We start from the raw sequence: 20,388 nt of genomic DNA on the forward strand, positions 1-20,388 counted from the left end.
TCGCCTTCACTTTACGGGAGTAGATGACATGTCAACAACAAACATGGCGTCGAGCAGCAGCGGCTACTGGGAAGGTACACGATTAAATTAAGAGTTTTATAGTTCATGGATTTGTATATAGGTTGGATGATGTCCTAATGTCAATAAAAAGTTAAACACATATAACCTACCTCCTAGCTTAGTTTTTAGTTAAATAAAAGCGTTACATCCAGATAGCTTGCAATGCTGTTGCTAACTAAAACAAGTAAAAAGCTGTTCGTACGGTGTTTTGGGCTTATGTAGGATTTAATTATTAGATTTGTAAAGATTTGTCTAAATGGGTTGCTACTTCTCTGAAATAAATCAAAGCTGTTCAGTTGTAAGTTAAACTCAGCTGATCTCTGACTCTCTTGCGAGGTCACTGAAACTAAATTAACCTACTTCACAAATTATAATAAATTCATCTTTGTATTAATTCCATAAATTATTTTTGTAAATTTTTCAGATCTACGGAAGCAGGCGCGTCAGCTGGAAAATGAATTGGACCTGAAGTTGGTGTCATTCTCCAAACTCTGCACAAGTTACAGCAGTGGCAACAATGGCCTGGCCATCAACCAAAGAACAAGGTACAATGTCCTAAAACTGTATATTATAGTTCATAATTGATTCTAAATGTTTTACAATAATGTTTTGTATATTTTAATGCCGTATTATCGGTCATATGTTTCTTTTACCTTTTACTTAGGTCTGATTCTGTTGGGTCCTCTCATGACAATTTGATGGTGGCCATGACCACTGAGATTGAGCAGCTTCTTGCAAAAGTAGGCACAATGATCCAGTTGATAATGTATTTAATTAATAATAATAATAATAACAACAACAATAATTATTATTATTTTTATTTTTTTTGTTGCCAAACTCCTCTCCTCTTTTTACAGTTAACATCTGTAAATGGCAAAATGGCAGAGTTCACAGCAGGAACTTTGCCTCATAATGCAGCGTTGATGCACACCTTACAGAGACACAGAGACATTTTACAGGTTTGTGGGGACTTTTATAGCCTTTACTTTTAAGTCAAAATTATGGATTATTTTTCTTCTTTTAGGATTACACAAATGAGTTTCATAAAACCAAGACCAACTTTTTCAACCTTCGGGAAAGAGAGGATCTGCTGGGCTCCGTTCACAGAGACATTGAGTAAGAACCTTTTAAACTAAGCTTGATCACTTAATAACATGTTGGTACATCACCTACAGCTGCCAGTCTTACATTCTGTCCTTGTGTCTTTGGGCAAGAGTCTTCACCCACCTTGCAATGACATAGATTGAAAAGTGTATTAACTATCTACTCATTTGTTACTCACTTCACTTATTTTATCTATCTTATGTGCATTAGATACTGAATGGATACTGTTATTATATACAGTATAGTACATCTCAGGAATTTGGAAACAAAATAAACATTCAGCTAAAAAAAAGTCTCAATCTGCAGTTGTTTACAAATTAATATATAAAATATAAAATAATATAATAATAACAAAATTACTTATGGCCTCAAATTATATAGTAATTCTTTTTTTTTTCTTAAACTTTGGCAGTCAATCATCACAGTCAAACAACATGTTTTCCTAGATTTTGGTATTACTTTATATTACCAATTTTTTGTGTAACCAGCAGGGGGCTCGCTTGTTCCTTTTAGTTTCATCCTTTGATCATTATGGTTCTCCTGTTTCAGGCTATAGAAGGGCACCTCCTCCTGTTGCAGCTCTCTGTCTGTATCTCTGCCTTCTCTGGGGAGATCTCTCTAAGTGCCTTCTCCAGTAAATCAAACCACAAGGCTTTCATTCGGCCCAAGCTCGGGGAGAGAACGTTTACGTCACGTCCGACCCACTCTGGGCAGGTCTTGGATGTGAGAAGAGAAACTATAGATGATAATGACTAATTAGAAAAATACGAAAAAGAAGTTTAGATTAGTTTTGTACACAGTTGGTTAAAGTGCATTTGCGCAATAATTATGAAAGTGTCATTAGATTTATTAACAGGCTCTTGAAATTATGTATTTGTTTATAGTATGTTGACATTCTAACTTAATACTACTACTCACTTGGAGTTAATCAGGCACAATCAATTTTGCATTTTGTTTGTTGTTTATTGTTCAAATATTACGGTTTTACCAAAAACACTATGATTGATGTCCATCCGATCAACCTGAATCAACCTTTATAATTTTGCTTTGAAGCAGGTTTTTGCCTTTTTGAATCAATTTTTTTCCTTTTTGTGGAGTTTTCTACATACACATAAATCAATCCATCCATTTTCTTGCGCTTTAACATGGGCTGGGCCGCAGAGGCAGCAGTTTGAGCAGGGAGGCTCAGACTGCCCTTTCCACATGCACTTCATCCAGCTCTTCTGGGAGGATCACAAGACATTCTCAGGCTAGCGGAGAGACATAGTCTCTCCAGCGTGTCCTGGGTCTTCCCCGGGGCCTCCTTTTGGTGGGACATGCCCAAAACACCTCTCCAGGGAGGTGTTCAGGAGGCATCCGAAACATATACCAGAGCCACCTCAGCTGATCCTCTTGACGTGGAGGAGCAGTGGCTCTACTCCTAGCTCCTCCCAAGTAACTGAGCTCCTCACCCTATCTCTAAGGGAGCGCCCACCCTGCAGAGAAAACTCATTTTGAGATTCCTCTGCAAAGGACCTTGTCCTTTCAGTCATTCCCAAAACTCATGACCATTGGTGAGAATAGGAACATAGATTGGCCGGTAAATTGATCTTTGCCTTGTGACTCGGATTTAGAGATTATACATATACATAGATTTCTAAGAGCACTTGGCTGGGACGGCTATTTAGAAAACGGAAAAGGCAAGTTCATTTCTAAAGCAGCGTGTTTGAGCATCCCGATCACTACACCTAAATGCTCAGAAAAGTAAATGTATTATTTTATTCCATGTGGGCATATTTAGATTTATGCTTCACACAAATCTGAATCTTGCTGATCAGGTGATAACTCTGATCTAGTGTGCAGCTCTAGTATGTAATCAGTGAAAGGTTTAACCACGATGAATTGGGGCCCGGGCTGAACAGGGTGGAGCTGGTGTAAATAAGAAATGGGGGAGAGTGTGGAGGCTTAAGACGAGCTAATTACTTAAAAGCCTTAAACGCAGGAAGTCCATAATCAGCAGTCATCAGTTAATAGGAACCAGTGAGACCTGCTTTCAGCCATGTTTAAGTTGTTAATGGAGGGCTTTATAGAGATCTGTGCATTATAATTTATAGCAACCACAATGACTGCAATTAGATCAGAGAACATCAACTTAATCCACAAGCCGGAAGGATGGCAGTTCAATTCCAGCTCCAACCAGTGCATGCTGTTGGTGTATTGTTGAACAAGATATTACACTTATTTGGGGCGACAGTAGTTCAGTGGCGGCAGTACGTCAGTTGACAGAGTGTTTGTCCACTGACCTGAAGGTTGGTGGTTTGAATCCCGCACTAGACATAAACATCATCGGTTGAGTGGTCAGATCTTCTGACCCACAAGTTAGCGGTGGAATTCTAACAGATAAATGCTGTTGTTGTTTCCTTGTGTCCTTGGGCAAGACACTTAACCCACCTCGGCCCCGGTGTCAGTGTACACTGGTGTATGAATGTCTGTGTGAATGGGTGGTTCCTTGATATAAAGCGTTTTGAACGTCTTGAGGCACTCAAAGGTGGTTATAAAAATTGTACTGTTTACCTTATGGTTTTGTCAATGTATTTGTGTTTATACCGTGAACCCTGTACAGTTGACGTCATAGAAGAACTTTTGAGATTAGATAAAGGTAGAGAACGGTGATGGAGCCAATGCCGCAGATTGGATGTGTCGCTTCCAGCTCACCACCATAGAGTACAGTGGGAACAGGATATGAAATTGTAATGCAGCTTTGTACATCTGGAAAGGAGCTTTATAACTATTACTACCGTGACATTTTTTTTTACATTTGATTTAGATTACTTATCATTGCTTTACCAAAATTTAAATCTGCCATTACTTACCTATGCCTATTTACAGATTTTATGTAAGATCTCAATTTTCATAATATTACACAATACAAATATATAGCATCGTATAAAAATGCATTGTACATTTTCTTGTATATGAATTATAGAAGCGCTTCTGGTAAATCAGTATAACAACTAAATTCACCTTGCACTGACTGACTTAAGATAATCTTTTAGATAAACCCAAAAGAGTGGCTGTAGAAATGCCTGGAAAAGGACAGTATCTTAAAATCAAATGCATCTTGTAATGGGAGATACAGTGATCTAAAAGTGCAGTGCTTAGGGCTCAGTTGCTGCCAAGATTAAGTTTGATATCTCTCACTCTCTTGTTTTAAAGAAGTCTCAGCCGTATCTTCTTTCCGTCTGAAAGTCAATCTCATTCTCTTAATCTGCGTTTTGTCCTTTTGCTGCAGGTCATACAAAAGCGGCTCTGGAGTCAACAACAGACGCACCGAACTTTTCCTCAAGGAGCACGAACATCTCAGGAAGTAAGTTGTGTGAAAAGTTCTTGTTATTTACAATATGTTCCATTAAGGTAGAAACCAAAAGGCCTAACTGCTACACTTTTTTGTTGTCTAATTGTTGATATCAGATTAATTGACCAATAAGAGGAGGGGGTTGGAAAAAGTAGATGGCGTGTGTGTTTGAGCACAGAGCTGCAGAAATGTCATGACAGAACAATGTCTCTCTCAATTTGGGTGATCACAATTTGATATATGACATTAGTTAATTGCACACATTTCCATTGAAATTGTAGGTTAATGCTTACTGCACACTCAGCAGCTCTGAATATATAACATGTCAAGAGCAATTTCTTAATTGACTCGTGCTGTAACATCTGTAGTGGGAGGGGTCACGGGTTGAGGAGACCAAAGAGATGATCCAGAGAGTTTGAGCTTTACAAAGTCCTGTAACAGTGAGAAACAACATGGTAAAAGAGTTATCATAGAAAACAACAACAAGCTAACTAAAGGGAAAGGTTTAACTTCAAAATGAATTACACCGACCCAGATAGTTATTCACACACCAGTACATGTAACATGATGATGCACTGCATGTTCTGAAACTTGGCCATTAGAAACAATATTAACTTGCCGTATTTTCCAGACTATAACGCGCACTTTTTTTCATAGTTTGGCCAAGGCTGCGACTTATACTTAGATGCAACTTATGTGTGAAATTATTTATAATAATAATGGCTTACACTTGTAATGCGCTTTTTCAAAGCCTCTCAAAGCACTGGACTATAGTCATTATTCATTCATTTCCACACTTGGTGATGGTAAGCTACTATTGTAGCCACAATTGCTGTGGGGCAGACTGACGGAAGCGAGGCTGCCAATCTGCACCATCGGTCCCTTCGACCACCACCTATCATTCGTGCACACACCACTTTCATACTAGGCAATGTGGGTGAAGTGTCTTGCCTAAGAACAGAACTTGTTCCGAGCTGGACTCGATCCTCCGACCTTCGGGTTGGGGGACCAACACTCTAACCACTGAGCCACTGTCGCCCTTTTAAGTATATAATTTCACATCTTCGTTATTGTCACATAATGCACAAATGTCACAGTTGTGCAAGGCCACGCGGAGGTGGCGCTTCATCTATTTCTGGAGCAGGTGGAGTTGTTCAGAAGCGACACTGAGGATGAAGAATTTAATGGATTTAGTGATTTGGAGTGAGATTGAGAGTAAGCTTGTTAGCTTTTTTTTTTTTAATTCTTTAATTATCCAATTAACTGTTAATATCTTACATTAACATACCAGACACGTATTCAGTTTGTAGTCTATGCTCCATGTAGCTGAATAAATATGTGTTATGTAACTTTTCATTATACATGTTACAAGTCCAAGTGAATTGTAACATGTATTTGACCAATAGATGGCACTGGTGTGTTTGTAATACCTGTAAGAAAATTTCCTTGACTCCTTTTCTTTTACACATTTCATATTTAATTCCCTCTTATTTATTTCTCCTTCATTTATAAGAGCATAAAGGTGATAATTTTTCATTTGGAACAATATTATGAATGTTGAATTTATCATAAGTCTAGTTTAAGGTCACAAAAACTACTTCCTGTTTTCCGGTTCAGCCTTTTTTTTTTTTACACTAATGTGAAGTCTTACCCGACAGAGCATTATTTAAGAAACAACTGAAAAGTAAAATATAAAGTTTTCGGTTGAACGATTTGTTTACAAGCAGGCCAAAGTGGTGTGTGTATTTTCCATGCGTTCAGATGCAATTTTGTGTGTATATGTAATATGAGCCAGAGCTTCTGTTATATTTTATGTGTTTGCTAGTTCTGCGATGTGAACTGTGATGAAGTAGTAAGACCAAAGTAAACATGAAAAGAACTCTGGTGTCTCTAAGTTTGTAGACAAGCCGGCATATGTTACATTAGCGTAGCTTATCTGATTAACTGTTAATATCTTACATTAACATACTAGACATGTATTCAGTTTGCTGTCTATGCTTCAAGTGGCTGAATTAATATACCGGTAAATGTGTATCATTAGTGTGCTGTACTGCCTGTTGTTCTCTATTTTACTGTATCATTATAACTTCCCTTTAAAGATAAAATGTCTGTTCTTGGTCTCGGGTTTTGTAAAAAAAACATTCCCCAAAAAATGCGACTTATAGTCCAGTGCGACTTATATATGTTTTTTCTTCATTGTTACGCATTTTTTCGCTGGCGCAACTTAAACTCTGTAGCGACGTATAGTTCAGAAAATAGGGTATTAAGAAATTTGAACCACTGCAATTTACGTACTGATTTTGTAAATGGCTAATATTCACTTCCTTGGAAAAACTGTTATATTCACTTGTCCGCCCCCTCTTAAATCACTTGTCCATGTTACTAACATGTAATTCACATTATTAATATTGTTTGGCACAGTATTGCGAATAGAGGGGATAAAGAGTCAGAAATTATTTACATCTGGGAGTTGTCAATTGAAATTACCAGATCTTTATTTCCTGCAACAAAGCATGTAATACGATAGTTTTAGATCTTGTTTACTTTGATAAATGTGGTCCCAACAGTAATTTTGTAAGTGGTGTAATGTTAGATGTCCAAAAACAACTGATGATCTGATATGAAAGTCTCCGCACTGGGAATACTGTCCGTCTCACATCCCCAATTGAAAACCACACTCTTTATAAATGTGGAAAAGGTTGAGTTACAAAGTATTGCTTGAGGTAAAATGAGTATATTGTGGCCTCTCTTAGGAATCAATGTGAATTCCACTATTCACATGGAAATAATAAAATCTAAGCCTACAATTTAAGTATATTTATTTGTGTATATATATATATATATATATATATATATATATATATATATATATATATATATATATATATATATATATATATATATATATATATATATATATATATATATATATATATATATATATATAATTTAGATTACACTAATAAATGTTTAATGTTTTATAAAATAAAAACCTATAAATAACCAAACCTGCATAGTGTATACTGGTAGTTTCATAACTACGGATTGCTTTGATATTTTATTTCCAAGTTTGGAGTATCCCACATGCTCTGGGGTGGGGTAGTGATCAGCAGGAGAGGAGAGAGGAGAGAGGAGGAGGAGGATGGACAGACAGAGGAAGTATAAAGCTGTATTGATTTTTGGTCTCCAGTGGAGTCTGCTCAGCCTGAACACTCCAGCCTCAAAGCGTCACTTAGTGCTGGGCTAATGGTAGCTGATGTAGGCCCTCCATGTACATACACTATCATGTACATACACTATAGGACTGAAAACATATGCTACACTTGGAGTGAACATATACAACCCACAACTCACTGTTGCAAAGAAAATCAGTGGTACTGCTAATGTAAAATATTTAATGTACTTAATATGTAAGTTGTATATTTGATTGAATATTGTTTTGCCAATACCTCACTTTGATTTTATAATTGCTTATATTGCTATATCTATAGATCAGCTTTGGATAGGAGTCATTTTCCTCAGCAGTATTCAATATATGGAGGTAGTAGAGGCATTTTTACTCCTTGCTCTGACCACCTCCTACGTTACCATGACTCATGAGTACTTTATTCACTGCAGTACATTTTGCTCTCTGAACAACATTGTTTCCCACTTTCCAGTTCAACTTCAATCTTAAATTCATGTTGGCATTTTGGTTGTTATATTATATATCTTTATGGACGATCACATACAAAAATGATATTGAACAGGTAACTTTTTTCAGAAAATATATTTTTCTAAAGATACTATTAGCATTGGAGTCATTCACTCATGCAAAAAAGCTCTGGTTTCCATTAATTATGCTGCATATAATAATATGCAATGAGGATAAAAGTATTGAACATATAAGGACACAAAAGTGCAAATAGCACAGAAAGCCTGAAATCTGTCTGCGTTGGTTGATTTGGTTTTCTAAATTTCACAATGTTCCAGTGCCCAAAATTGTAAATCGTTTAGTTATTCCAGTCCTCCAACCACAACTATTGGACTTAAATTAATTTCATATTTGAAGAGGACCATCTTTATCTGATGGACTGCACGTGGTCTATACGGATTTAAGATGCACTCTGTAACTTTTTAGTATCTACGGTGATGATGTTATTTTGCGAATGAAATTTTCACAAAATGGGCTACACGTTCTCAAATCTCAGTGGAGACAAACAGGTGATTCCACAAAACCAAAGTATTTTTAGCTATTTAAACTCCTAGAATTTAATAAATGAAATATACATAATTTAATACCATGCTGTAGGACATCTCTGACAAAACGATTACATTTTAATAAGACTCAGCACATAGTACACCTTTAATGTCTAAAGTGCATTTTAATTTTTATAACTCTGATACAGCTACCACTGACAAAAGTCTATCCCACCAGAATAAAAAGCTCAGATTGAGATCCTATTCAAAAATCTCCGTTTGCTTTTTCTACCTCGAGTGTCACATTGCCTGTTCTGGTCCATAGACTAAACGCAGATCCTCAGAGATACCACGCACTTCTCTGTCTGAGATGAGATTATGCATTACACCTGACTGCTCATAGCTCTACTTTATACTTCATACTAATAGCAGTATTATTTTACCCAGTGGTTAGGGCAGTAATGTTGCTCGTTTAAAAAGCGTATTCAACCCATAAAACCCCAAGCCAGTTTGAATTTACTTTAACTGCGCACTGACATTGTTGTATTACTATATTGATTGTACATGTTTAATTCTCTCATAATTGTAAAGAGGCTGAAGATTTTTGAGGAAAGATTTTGTTCATGTTGAATCTAATTTCCCTGTTTTTCCATTTGTCCATGTTTACAGCTCTGATCGTCTTATTGACAATGCAATAAGGTAAGCGTTATTGGTGGCTGCCGTGCCTCTCTCCCTCTCTCTGATACAACATACACTCTGCACATCCACATCAAAACCGCTATTTATTGACTAAACAGTTACGTACCGCAGCTTTAAAAATGCTACTGTATAACAAATGGAGGGAGTTCATTTTACTCCAGTAATGGTAGAAGCAGGAGAATAATGTTAACTGTTGTAGCAGTATTTTTCTGCATTCTTATTAAAATATAATTGTTTTGTTTTTAAATACTTTTGCTAAAGAAACAGTATGGTCATTTTGTGTCTCAGCATTGCTATGGCGACCAAAGAGAACATGACGTTTCAGCGTGGCGTGCTCAAGTCCATTCAGACCAGAGTAACCACTTTGGCCAGTATCCTTTTATTAAACTTCTGAAATGCCACTGTATCACAGGTATCGTAATAACATATATGCTCAGTGCCAAAACGATGTTTAAAGTGGGACCTAAACTGTTCACCGGGTTTTCTCTGTAATATGAGGAACAATTGTGATTGGTTTGACAGACATAAACTTCACCCCTGCAGCCAGGTGTCTTTAATCAAAGCAGAGGTGTGTGATCGCACAGGCCGGAAATGTGGTCTTTTGTGACCGCACACACTTTACAGTTTTTGACAACAAAGCTGCAAGTTATCTTAGTGGCCACAAAAATGGCAAAACAATGACTATAATCTTATTAAGAAACCATATAGTTTAGTAGCAAAAATAAAGTGCCAAGCCCTACTTTTAAAACTGTAATTTTAGTACTTTATTATTACTTTTATTTTATATCTAGCTGCCTATCAGAACAATACAATAGAAAATAAACTTACTCTAGGTGCAGGAAAGTTTAAACTTTAATGATTGACCTGAAGGACTTATGTAACATGGTACTGCAGTTTTTGGAGTTTGATTTCACAATGGATCTCTCAGTTATGTCCTTTGACTCCTCTGTCTTCAGATCGTTTCCCTGCCATCAACAGCCTCATCCAAAAAATAAATTTGCGAAAACGGAGAGACTCTCTAATTTTGGGCACAGTGATTGGTGTCTGCACCATCCTGCTGTTGCTCTACACGTTCCACTGATGCCCCCTGCTTTTTTTTAACCAAAAATCACACTTGCTCATTTTCTGCCATATACCATTATATTCAGCAATACTTTTGCTTGTAAATCAATTATTTGGGAAGGAAAGTCTTAATTTAGATTTGTTATATTTATTTGTAAGACAAATATTGTATATTTTACATATTGCTGCTTTCATTTTATGTGTAGACGTTTTCTTGTGATGTCTCGGTGGCAAAGCCTAATAAAACACTTTTAACTGGGTCATGCTCATTCAGGACTTTATTTGCAACATGCAAAACCTATGGCACAGTCGCACAGTATAAATGTAGAAACATGAGATGGAGTGCCAAGACCAGTGCATACAGTAAACAGCCCCATTCATTTAAATAGCAGAATATTCAGACACAAGGCTCAGTCTGGTCAAGCACTACAGTCTGTTTAGTGTCTAAACGAAGCAAGACATGGACCACAAAACAAAAATACGTACAGTGAGTTTTAATTGTTCATCATGATCTGTAATCGCTATAAAAGAAATTTACAGGTGCACTTTGTAACTTTTCTGCTAGAGGATCAGCCACCTGCTTGTCTCTCAGAAGATGCTATTGCTTTGCCTGGAATGTTCCACTGTATTTTATTAAACAAATCTATCTCCATGGAGACAACTGGGTGACGCCACCAGGCCAAGTTAAATGTCACATCTGTGGAGAAACCGCAGATAAGTTTAATGCAATTCTAGACACAGCAAAGACAAACAGGTGGTGAATCCATCACCAGAAAAATTACACAGCACCTTTAAACTTGTAACCTAATTCTTGAGATGCTCTGTGCAGTATCTAAAGGAACAAACTGAGTGTGAAAATGAGTTCTTAACAGGGATGCTTCATATGTGGCTCGGTCAGTGATAAATTAGTCACAGGTTTGACACAGATACAAAAGCTGTTCACTCTCACCTTCAGTTGTGAACAGTTAGAGTGGCACATTTCTGTACAATCACATGCATGTCTTTGGAAGTGTTAACCCCTCTGGACTGATACTATGATCCTTGTCAACTAGTTTGATGGATTTTAACAATTTTAACTATTAGATTTCTTATTTTTGTGATGGCTTCCACAGTTTACATCCTGACAGGAGTAGGCTATGTTTTTTTTTTTTTCTTGCAATGCGTTCATTCATATTTTTTAGTGCACCAGGCCACCTCCAACATGGCACCCAGTCTATACTTAACCTCCCACACTAGGTTTGAGGAACATTAACAGACTGGTATCCACATGAGGAACGGTAAAGTCTTTGGTGATTTTTGTGCTTCTTCAAAACAGCATGAATCCACTCGTGCCTCTGTCTTCTGTGCTAAGTTATATATTCTGATACTCTGAGGAAAAACAGAGGAGAGTATTTCAGAACAGGACTTAATGTAGTATTGAGCCACAGTGTAATGCATTCTGCCCATTGCTCTAAGTACCTAATCCGACCACGGTGAAGATGATGACTGCCACACCCAGCAGGATGGCCAGGCAGCTCAGCAGCATCGACCGACGCCCGTACTTCCTCGCGGCCGCGACGTCTCCAGTGTTCAACACCGACTTGGACTGAGGGCAGGGACATTATTAAAGAAGAACTTTAATGATCTCTCAACAGTGGAGAAGTTCACTTATCATGACAGCTCTTTACACACATTAAGTACAGATAGTGTAAGCACTAGGCCTGAATAAACCTTCAAGTCTAGATGTGAATTTACATTTCTCCACAAAAAGTGGATTTTAAATTTGATTCATTACTACCAAAACGTGTTGCTAATATCTTTTATAGTAAATACTTAAAAGATGCTGATGGCCCTCAATATCTTCTCCTGTTACATTAAGCTCATTGCACAAATGGTTCAGGGTTAAGTAAGTAATGTTATTGTTTTCACGATATTATGTTGGTGCCAATGCTTAAATCCATCTACGCACAGTGAATACTGCTCACTCACCACACTGGCGTACCACAGCGCACAGATGTTGAATGGCACTCCTGGGCAGAAGCAGGATAGCACGGCCAGCCACAAGTAGCTGGGGGGAATAGGCCCGGGAGGCACCGGTGAGGGAGGAGGACCGAGGTTCAGGCGGGATGTGGACTTGGGTGGGGCCGCCAGCTGTCCCACTGAGCCGGACTTGAGCGGTGATCGGTACCCATTTTGGTCCGCGTCCAGTGAGCGCACGCTGCCGCGGATGTTGAGCGAGAACGAGTCTGATTCTTTGAGGTTGCTCTCCCCTGTGGGCTCTGTAGTGCCGGCACTCAGTAACTTCTCGGTGTCCTGGAATTCGGTGGGGTTGGATGCCTCGCGCTCCCCCAGGGCGCTCTTCTGAAAAGTGGCGTCAGTGTTGATGGCCATAACAGACGGTTGAAAGTGCGACGGGCGCGTGGCACGCTTCTTCTCTGTAAAAGTAAACTCTGGTTTTAGTTGTTTTCCATCAGGATCGTCGACTTAAAAACGACCAGATAAGCCCAAAATGTCCAAGACTGTTAAATTTTACTCCATATAGATCCTCATCACTGAATGGAAGTATATTGCCGTTGAGCCGCTCTCGCGTTTACCGTCCGATCGCGCGCCTCCCTCTGCCTCCTGTAGCAAGGAATTAGCGCACCCCTCTCATCCCCACACCACAGTGTCTAGAGTCTACTTAGGCTCCACGCAAGTCGTGTGACAGTGCAAATATTCCCACACGATTAAAGCGCTTTTGGGGTGAACGCGCGGTGCGTAAAAGCTTTCCATTTACGCGCGGCGGCATCGGCTGGATCAGCATCTACAGGGGAGATAGAGGGAGGGGTGAACACATCACTGTTAAACTTGGACCACACACTCTGGGAGGTGTCCACCGCTGACTCAGGGCTGCACCACTGCAGTTATTTTGCTAGAAATTACATGAAGATTTAAAACTTCATGAATTTTAGTAACGCCATTTGTTGTGTGAAAAAATGTGATGTTTTCGTTAAACAATCATTTACCAACCGATTATTCAGGCCAATCTAAATTCATATTTTGATCATGATTATTAATTTGCGACGTGCAAATCAATGATTTCCAACTTGTCTGCTTTGTTTCAAACAGGTTACAGGCGACGTTATTGACTGTTCTTTAGTTATGCTGCCGTCTTCTGGCAATTTTAGGAACTACACTAATTGTGTAAGATAAATGTCTCAGGAAATTAGAAACATAATCACTCTGTTAGATGTGGTGGAATGAGCCTGAGAATGTGTCTTAACTTTGTAGAATATGAATATAGCTAGTCTAAGGGCTTATTATGGTTAAAAACAAGCCCACAAACACATTTCATAGCGTGAACACAGCTTACTAAAATGAGTCATATTACTTTTAGGATCATAATCAGACCTTATTGATACAAGTTTCCTGTCTTTCAGTTTTCCGAATGCCTTTCCTTTATACCTTACCCGGCCGACCACCTTAGGCTGCTTCCTTTGCAAAATGAGAGTCAGTGCTGTGTGCAGTTGGATATTAACGTAATATGGATAATTGTTGTAGTATTTTCTAACATGTTTCCTTTTTTAAGAGAAATACAATTCCGGTCCAATTAGTTCATGTATTCCTGTAGAAAAAAAAAGGTCAGAGGACGCTCTCTCTCTATGAACCTGCCTGTGCATCAGCTGTCCTCTCATTATGTGCATCTTATGCAAGTAAGTGTTTGTTATTTGATGAGTGTAAATAAATAATGAGTTATTTTACTGTATTTTATGTGGTCTTTGTTGTGTTAAGTGTTAGCCCGGGCCTTCACTTTGAAGCCTCGTGCCTCACATTTATAATGTTCGTACTTTGCCAAATGGGTTCAATATTCCATATTCTTGTAACGTGCATCATCCTTGCATCTGGCTAAGTTCTCACCATTTATCCACTAGTTCTGGCCATTTATACAAGTTAAGCAGTGTGTACGTCTTAATTGGTTCTTGGCCCGAAGCACGTGTTGTCACGTGGTCCTTAGCCAGGCCTCGCGCGGCCTTTGTAGATACTTTTAGTGACCAACGGAGAGACATTTTTGTAGTTACTTTTTGCAACCACCAGATGGAGCTCTTTTATTTTAAATAACATTGGTTTTCTGCCTTTGGGTGAAAGCTGACTCTGCCAAATACAGACTTTTATAGTAATTTAATGTCAGTTTTTATCAGTTTTTTTTAATGATTTTCAATTATAGTATATTATTGTGGATAATTTCTTATAATCATATTGTGTGTGTGATTTGTACATTTGCATTTATTCATTGTTTATATCTTCTTGTTGTTTCAATACCTCACACTCACAATCAGCCTGTGCAGCATTCAGTAAACATTATCCAATCAAGTGAAGCATCGCTGTGATTCTGACCGATCTACTGTGGGTTCCACCATAGCGAACCCATGAACTAATATAGCCATCCTTCCTCACAATTCCTGAGGTAGCAACTGAGTCACAGAGCTAGGCTTATATACTGTACAACAGGGGTGTCCAAACTATGGACCGGGGGCCAAATGCGGCCATCAGACCAGTTTTTATTGGCCCTCTCCAGCTCTCCTGCTGAACCGGCCCAATTGATCATAAGCAGTACTGTTTACAGCAAATTAAACTATTTCTACCACTATAACCTCAAATATAACATTGCATTGTAATACAGACCTAAAATGAATGTGTTTCAAGCTTTATTAATATACAGCAGCTCTGTCAAAGCTGTGGAAAAAGCACTGCACTGCATTGATCACCGGCCTGTGGCCCTCCGCTTTGAAGGTTTTTGGGATGTGGCTCTCGATAAAAAAATTTGGGTACCTCTGCTGTACAGTGTTTCATAATATGCAGATTTTCTTTTTTGTTTAACCCTTGGCCAATGCTGGAAGGATGTCTTTTTTTAAATGAATATTTTTCCAATCCAGTTCAAACTTAAGACCTAAAGATGCACATAATTCCAACTTGCTCATTGTGTGGTGAATGAATGTGAGTTGTTTGGTGGTATGTTTCTGCCTGTCTTAGCCTTGTAAGTGGCCACCAAAGCCTCTTTTCCACTGGCATGGTTTGCTTGGGTCTGTTTGGTGCAGCTCACTCCACCTGAGTTGCATTTCCATTCTCCAGGTCCAGTGGTTGACACTGACGTCAATCTATTGTATGGCCAGTCTCAGCGATTCACAATAAGACATTTAGTAATTCTAAGTGTGTGGCGTTATGAGACAAGGTTAGTGTACACACAAAACTTCTTCTGGTTTATCGTCAGCTTTTTCTGCATTTATTTAAGTATTTATTTATTTTGGTAGCGTCTCTATGTAATAACTCAATGGGTTTGGCTCATGTTAGACGTTTTATGCACTGGAAATATTATATGTTTGAACTTTATATGTGAGTGTCACACGTCGATAAACAGGAAACAACTGTTAGCTGCACTCTAGCTTTGTTTTGCAGAGCATAGCGGCTCAACATTTAAATTTGTATCAAAAGATCAAGTCAGTGGTTGCTGATAAATTATAATTTTTTTATGTTTAGATCTGGGGGTTTTTTGTCTTGTTTTTGCCTGAGCCTGCGTTCTCTCTTGTCCAATCATCTCATTTGGTTGTTGACCACGCCTGGAGCCTTACTGTACAGCCCCAGATCCCTCTGGCAAGTAGTATCCTCCAGGGTCCGAAGCAGACCCTGAAATGGAGCAGTGTGGTTCACTCTAGATAGTGGAAACACTTGCGGCCCGTACCGATCTGCTCCAAAGCAAACCAGTGGAAGCGAGGCTCAACTCACAGCTGGGCCTTTACTAGGGATGTGTGTGCAGCTTTATGAAATCAAACTTTCTGTGTGACCAATATAATAATAATAATAATAATAATAATAATAATAATAATAATAATAATAATAATAATAATAATAATAATAATAATAATAATAATAATAATAATAATAATAATAATAATAATAATAATAATGATGCTGCAAACACAAAAATATAGATTGAACTGTTTTTATTCAGCAGGGGCAGTTTATTTACCATAAGCACAACATTTGCCCAAAGGGAAAACTCATTGCATTAGTTCATTCAGGTCTAGTTGGTATGCTTCCATGAGGGTGAGATGCTTTGTCATGGTGAGGATCAATAAATATTTAAGACCTGAGATGCATTACTTTTATCATGGGATAGACCCCAGTTACAAGTATGAATGAGAGATGTTGAGACTAGATATTTAAAGTAGAGAGAAACCCCTTCCCATGTTTTGTAAGAGGGGCAACAAGGCTGAAAAATACGGTAATTTGCAAATTAGGTTCAAATTAAAGGTGCACTATGTAACATTTCTGACAGAGGGTCCACCTGCTTGTTGTAATTTTCTAATTGATTCCACTTTAATGTATTTTCAGTATTATTTTAACTATGTTTGAGGCACATTGTGACCATAAAAATCCCTGATAAATACAATTATCACATATGTTGTAGTTGCCCTTGCTAGTCTTGGTGTTCTTCCCATGATCCTACTGGTCATGTCCGTGGGCAGGGCAGGGCAGACCAGAGCAGTTCTTCAGCTGGCAGCTTTAGCATGTGTACACCAACATAAAGCTCGCCAGTGAAGAACTGCTGTGTGTCCGCCATTTTGAATCAAGTGTGTCCAGTTGCACATTGTCTTCAGCTTCAGGTAGAGTCATTCCTGTCAGAGAAAAACAAACAAGAAACATTTAATTTCCTGTGTGCCCCAAAGCTAGACACTAACATTGAATGTAGAGGGGGAAAAAAGAGACAAGTTTTAAAGTAAAATCTCTCTGAGTGTGGTTCTTAAGTTGGGGGTTGTTAGGCATTTTGAGTAGGACTGTCTTAAATCCAGTATTAGAGCTTGTTTTACTCACGGTTGAGAACATTTTTAGCCCTTGTTTTGTCTTGGGTTAGTTTTGGTTTAGTTCTGGCTTATAGTTTAGCTTTTGTTTAGTTCTGATTCAATTCTGATTTAGTCCTGGCTAAGTTCTGGTTTAGTTCTTGGTTTGTCCTGGTTTAGTCTTGGCTCGCTCATGTTATGTTCTGATTAAGCCCTGTTTTAGTCTTTATTTATTCTTAAACTTTACAAATACATGAAACAAACAATCCTGACTGTAATTTATTCTGATTTGGTCCTGGTTTAGTCCTGGCTGTGTTCTGGCTATTAAGGCTATGCAATTAAATTTTATATATGTAAATCCATCCCTAAAACAATCGGTTTGGTTCACTATTGGAAAATAAAAGATACAATAATGCATTTTTTCACACATGTACAGTAAATGGGTTGCAGTGAGATGCACTGAGCTGCGAGTAACTGAGTGAAATCATCTGAAATGCGCAAATAAGATGAAGAGCCACATGACCCGAGCATGCACAACTGCCCCCTCTGTCCCTTAACACAATTCAATAAAAAGAAAATCCTATACATATCCACAATACATCACAGTCACATGATGCACATAGTTTAACACTGGGCTGGAGGGCAGGACAGAAGTCTAAGTTTGCAGATGAATGCAGATGTTTTTGACCTGGTTTATGGATGATATATCTGTAATTACTGGACCTATCCACATGAAACAAAAACAGGCATGAAGTTGAATGTCGTCACTGTCAGCACTTAAACCAAGGTGGAACCATTTTCTCAGAGTAGCTCCAAAAAGAGGCTTTATTCAGTCACATGTTTGTTGTTGAGTTGAAAGAACCGTAAGATGAACGTGCCAAGTCTGTGGACCAAATCTCAAAAAAATACATTTATTAAATACATTTGTAGATTTTATGTTTATATTTCTTTCAAACATTCAGGTTTGGTCATAGATCCAAAAAGACCCATACCAACCTCTTGAAATTATGACATAAAATTCTCCACACAGCCTATTATTTCAAGCTTAAAGTCCCAGGTAGGGATACTCTTCTGGTGTAGTTACCATGGTTACGCAAAGAATGAGAGAAGTGCCCCAGAAATACAAAAAAAATTACTGATAACGACTGAGCTGCAGGTGCTTATATTGGGACTTTAGTGGGGGTCAAATAATATAGTAACATTTTGTATTTTTAACAATAAGAATAGATATTTTTGCTGACTGAAAAAGACAAACTGGTGTTGAGTGGCACGGTCAGGCAGCGCAGTGGATTGGTGCATTGAATTGGTGTCCCAGAAAAGCAGAAATTAATGGAGTTTACGGCAAATCATAGTTTTATGAGCATTAGCTTAATAATTTAAATTGTCTGAGCCATTCTGGTTTATTAGCTAAAGTTCAACAACATAATCTAAATCTAATCTAAAACTGGCCCTACAGGTATTTGTTTGTTTTACATTTTTAAAAACATTTCATGCAAGTAGTGTGATGAACTAGAAAATTGTACAATTGTTACTGCGGTCAGTTTAAGTTGTACTGTGTGCCCAAAATAGAAAAATTTAGTTTAAAGATGTGGGGGGAAATAATGTACTGATCACTGAAATTTAAGATGAACATTAGTTTTTAAATGCTTGAAAATGGTCTTGTTTTTAGTCACAATTTTTTGACAAAACAAAACAAAACAAAAAATCTTGATGTTAAGATGCTGTGGAAGCTCCTCTCCCTCATTGGAGTCACACACAAGTTGCACATTCCTGAGGCATTAAGAGGCAGAATATTGTGAGGTATTTTGACTGCCCAAGGGCTGCAGACAGCACTCAGCAAGGGGCGGGTCATTATACCATCCAAAAATCTCAACAATTCACAGATGAAATCAAAACAAAATTTTGTGGTTGTACTTTTCCACTTTGAATTGCTCATTTGAAACCATGACGTAGCAGTTTTCCTCTCCGCCTGTCGTGACTTGCAAAAACATTTCCATTATTAACTTTATTTAATACTGGTTTAAAACGATATTTGTCACGTAAAATTGTTTTGTTGGGGGTGTCATTTTGTTTTGTCTGCAGTCACATCCTTCTCTCTGTAATTATACGCCACAAGTCTCAGTAACAGGAGGAGAGTCTGACACAAAATGGCTCCATTTAGAAAATTAACACAATGAATAAACTTTGAGGAGGCGCCTCGGCTGCTCGTGTCTCTGAAGTGCATGGACAATCCAGCACACTCAACACATAAATGCACACAAACACACGCATGCACACTGTTTGGGTTATAAACAACTAAAACGTCAGGATTTTGCTCTAACATCTTCATAGACACAAACAGGTAGCAGCAACTCTACAAGAAAAGTTACAAAATGCACTTTCACAGAATTCATTTTGAGATAACCCCTCATCTGCCAGGAGATTTAGAGAGATAAGACGTACAAACAAAAGAACAAGAAAGAAAAAAGAGAAAGTGCATTTGTTAGTTTATTTGACTCCAGCTGACAAGTGAGAGTGAATGATCATGATTATCAAACTCTGTCAGTGGCAGCTCCAGTAATTGATAATGTAATAAGTCTAATCATAATCTCCTGAAATGAGACATCAGTGAAGCAGGTTATGACCGGTTCAGTTGAACAAGAGCTATTTTGACACGCACAGCTCTTTTCTTTCTTCGTGACAAGAATCGCTCTTGAAGTCAGACAAAAAATATGTTCGATATGACAGAGACGATCATATAATTGGGATTTTATACAATCGTGAAATCGCTATGAATTAAAAAAGTGGCAGTATTTGCAAATGATTGAAGAATAAAATGACCAAATGTGTGATATTACTTTGAACTACAAGATAAAGTTGTGAGATACGGTAACTTGATCTTAAAAGGTGCAGTGTTGTTCTCCGCAGACCTGGCCTGTAACTTGTAACTTTGGCCTAACTGCACAACATTCTTGTCTCCATGGAAGTATATCAGTTGAATGCCATATTGTGAAACATTCTAGGCAAAGTAATAACATATCCAAGGAGACAACCAAGTGGCAATTATTTTGAAAAATCTGATTCTGAGTCTGTTGTGTAAACATTTTTTAATCTGTTCTGCAGTTTTGAACAGGAAGTCAATGAACCTGTTTCTATTATTAAACCTTTTCAGTGAAT

The 20,388-nt window shown here is 38.0% G+C and overlaps 2 protein-coding genes across 2 annotated transcripts; one reads left to right on the top strand and one right to left on the bottom strand.

The window, feature by feature from the left end:
- Positions 1 to 9: 9 nt before the first annotated feature.
- LOC117381755 (Golgi SNAP receptor complex member 1-like) lies at positions 10 to 10,693 on the top strand. The gene is made up of 9 exons (XM_033978766.2): positions 10 to 74; positions 485 to 605; positions 725 to 800; positions 918 to 1,019; positions 1,085 to 1,176; positions 4,436 to 4,510; positions 9,347 to 9,376; positions 9,665 to 9,747; positions 10,333 to 10,693. The coding sequence occupies exons 1-9, from the start codon at positions 29 to 31 to the stop codon at positions 10,455 to 10,457; spliced, it is 750 nt and encodes a 249-aa protein (XP_033834657.1). The 5' UTR covers positions 10 to 28; the 3' UTR covers positions 10,458 to 10,693.
- A 1,195-nt stretch (positions 10,694 to 11,888) lies between these two features.
- Positions 11,889 to 13,346, bottom strand: LOC117381756 (trafficking regulator of GLUT4 1-like). The gene is made up of 2 exons (XM_033978767.2): positions 12,407 to 13,346; positions 11,889 to 12,023 (listed from the first exon to the last, which is right to left on the bottom strand). Exons 1-2 carry the CDS (start codon positions 12,806 to 12,808, stop codon positions 11,889 to 11,891), a joined length of 537 nt encoding a protein of 178 aa, XP_033834658.1. The 5' UTR covers positions 12,809 to 13,346.
- Between the last annotated feature and the right edge of the window lie 7,042 nt (positions 13,347 to 20,388).

The sequence above is a fragment of the Periophthalmus magnuspinnatus genome, chromosome 14 (genome assembly GCF_009829125.3).
Source record: "Periophthalmus magnuspinnatus isolate fPerMag1 chromosome 14, fPerMag1.2.pri, whole genome shotgun sequence".
NCBI lineage: Eukaryota > Metazoa > Chordata > Actinopteri > Gobiiformes > Gobiidae > Periophthalmus > Periophthalmus magnuspinnatus.

Coding starts and splice junctions, on each gene's coding strand:
- LOC117381756 (XM_033978767.2), bottom strand. CDS start 12,808: ATGGCCATCAACACTGACGCCACTTTTCAGAAGAGCGCCCTGGGGGAG. Junction 12,024..12,406: donor CGCTGTGGTACGCCAGTGTG/GTGAGTGAGCAG, acceptor CCCTGCCCTCAG/TCCAAGTCGGTGTTGAACAC.
- LOC117381755 (XM_033978766.2), top strand. CDS start 29: ATGTCAACAACAAACATGGCGTCGAGCAGCAGCGGCTACTGGGAAG. Junction 4,511..9,346: donor GAGCACGAACATCTCAGGAA/GTAAGTTGTGTG, acceptor CCATGTTTACAG/CTCTGATCGTCTTATTGACA. Junction 9,377..9,664: donor CTTATTGACAATGCAATAAG/GTAAGCGTTATT, acceptor TTTGTGTCTCAG/CATTGCTATGGCGACCAAAG.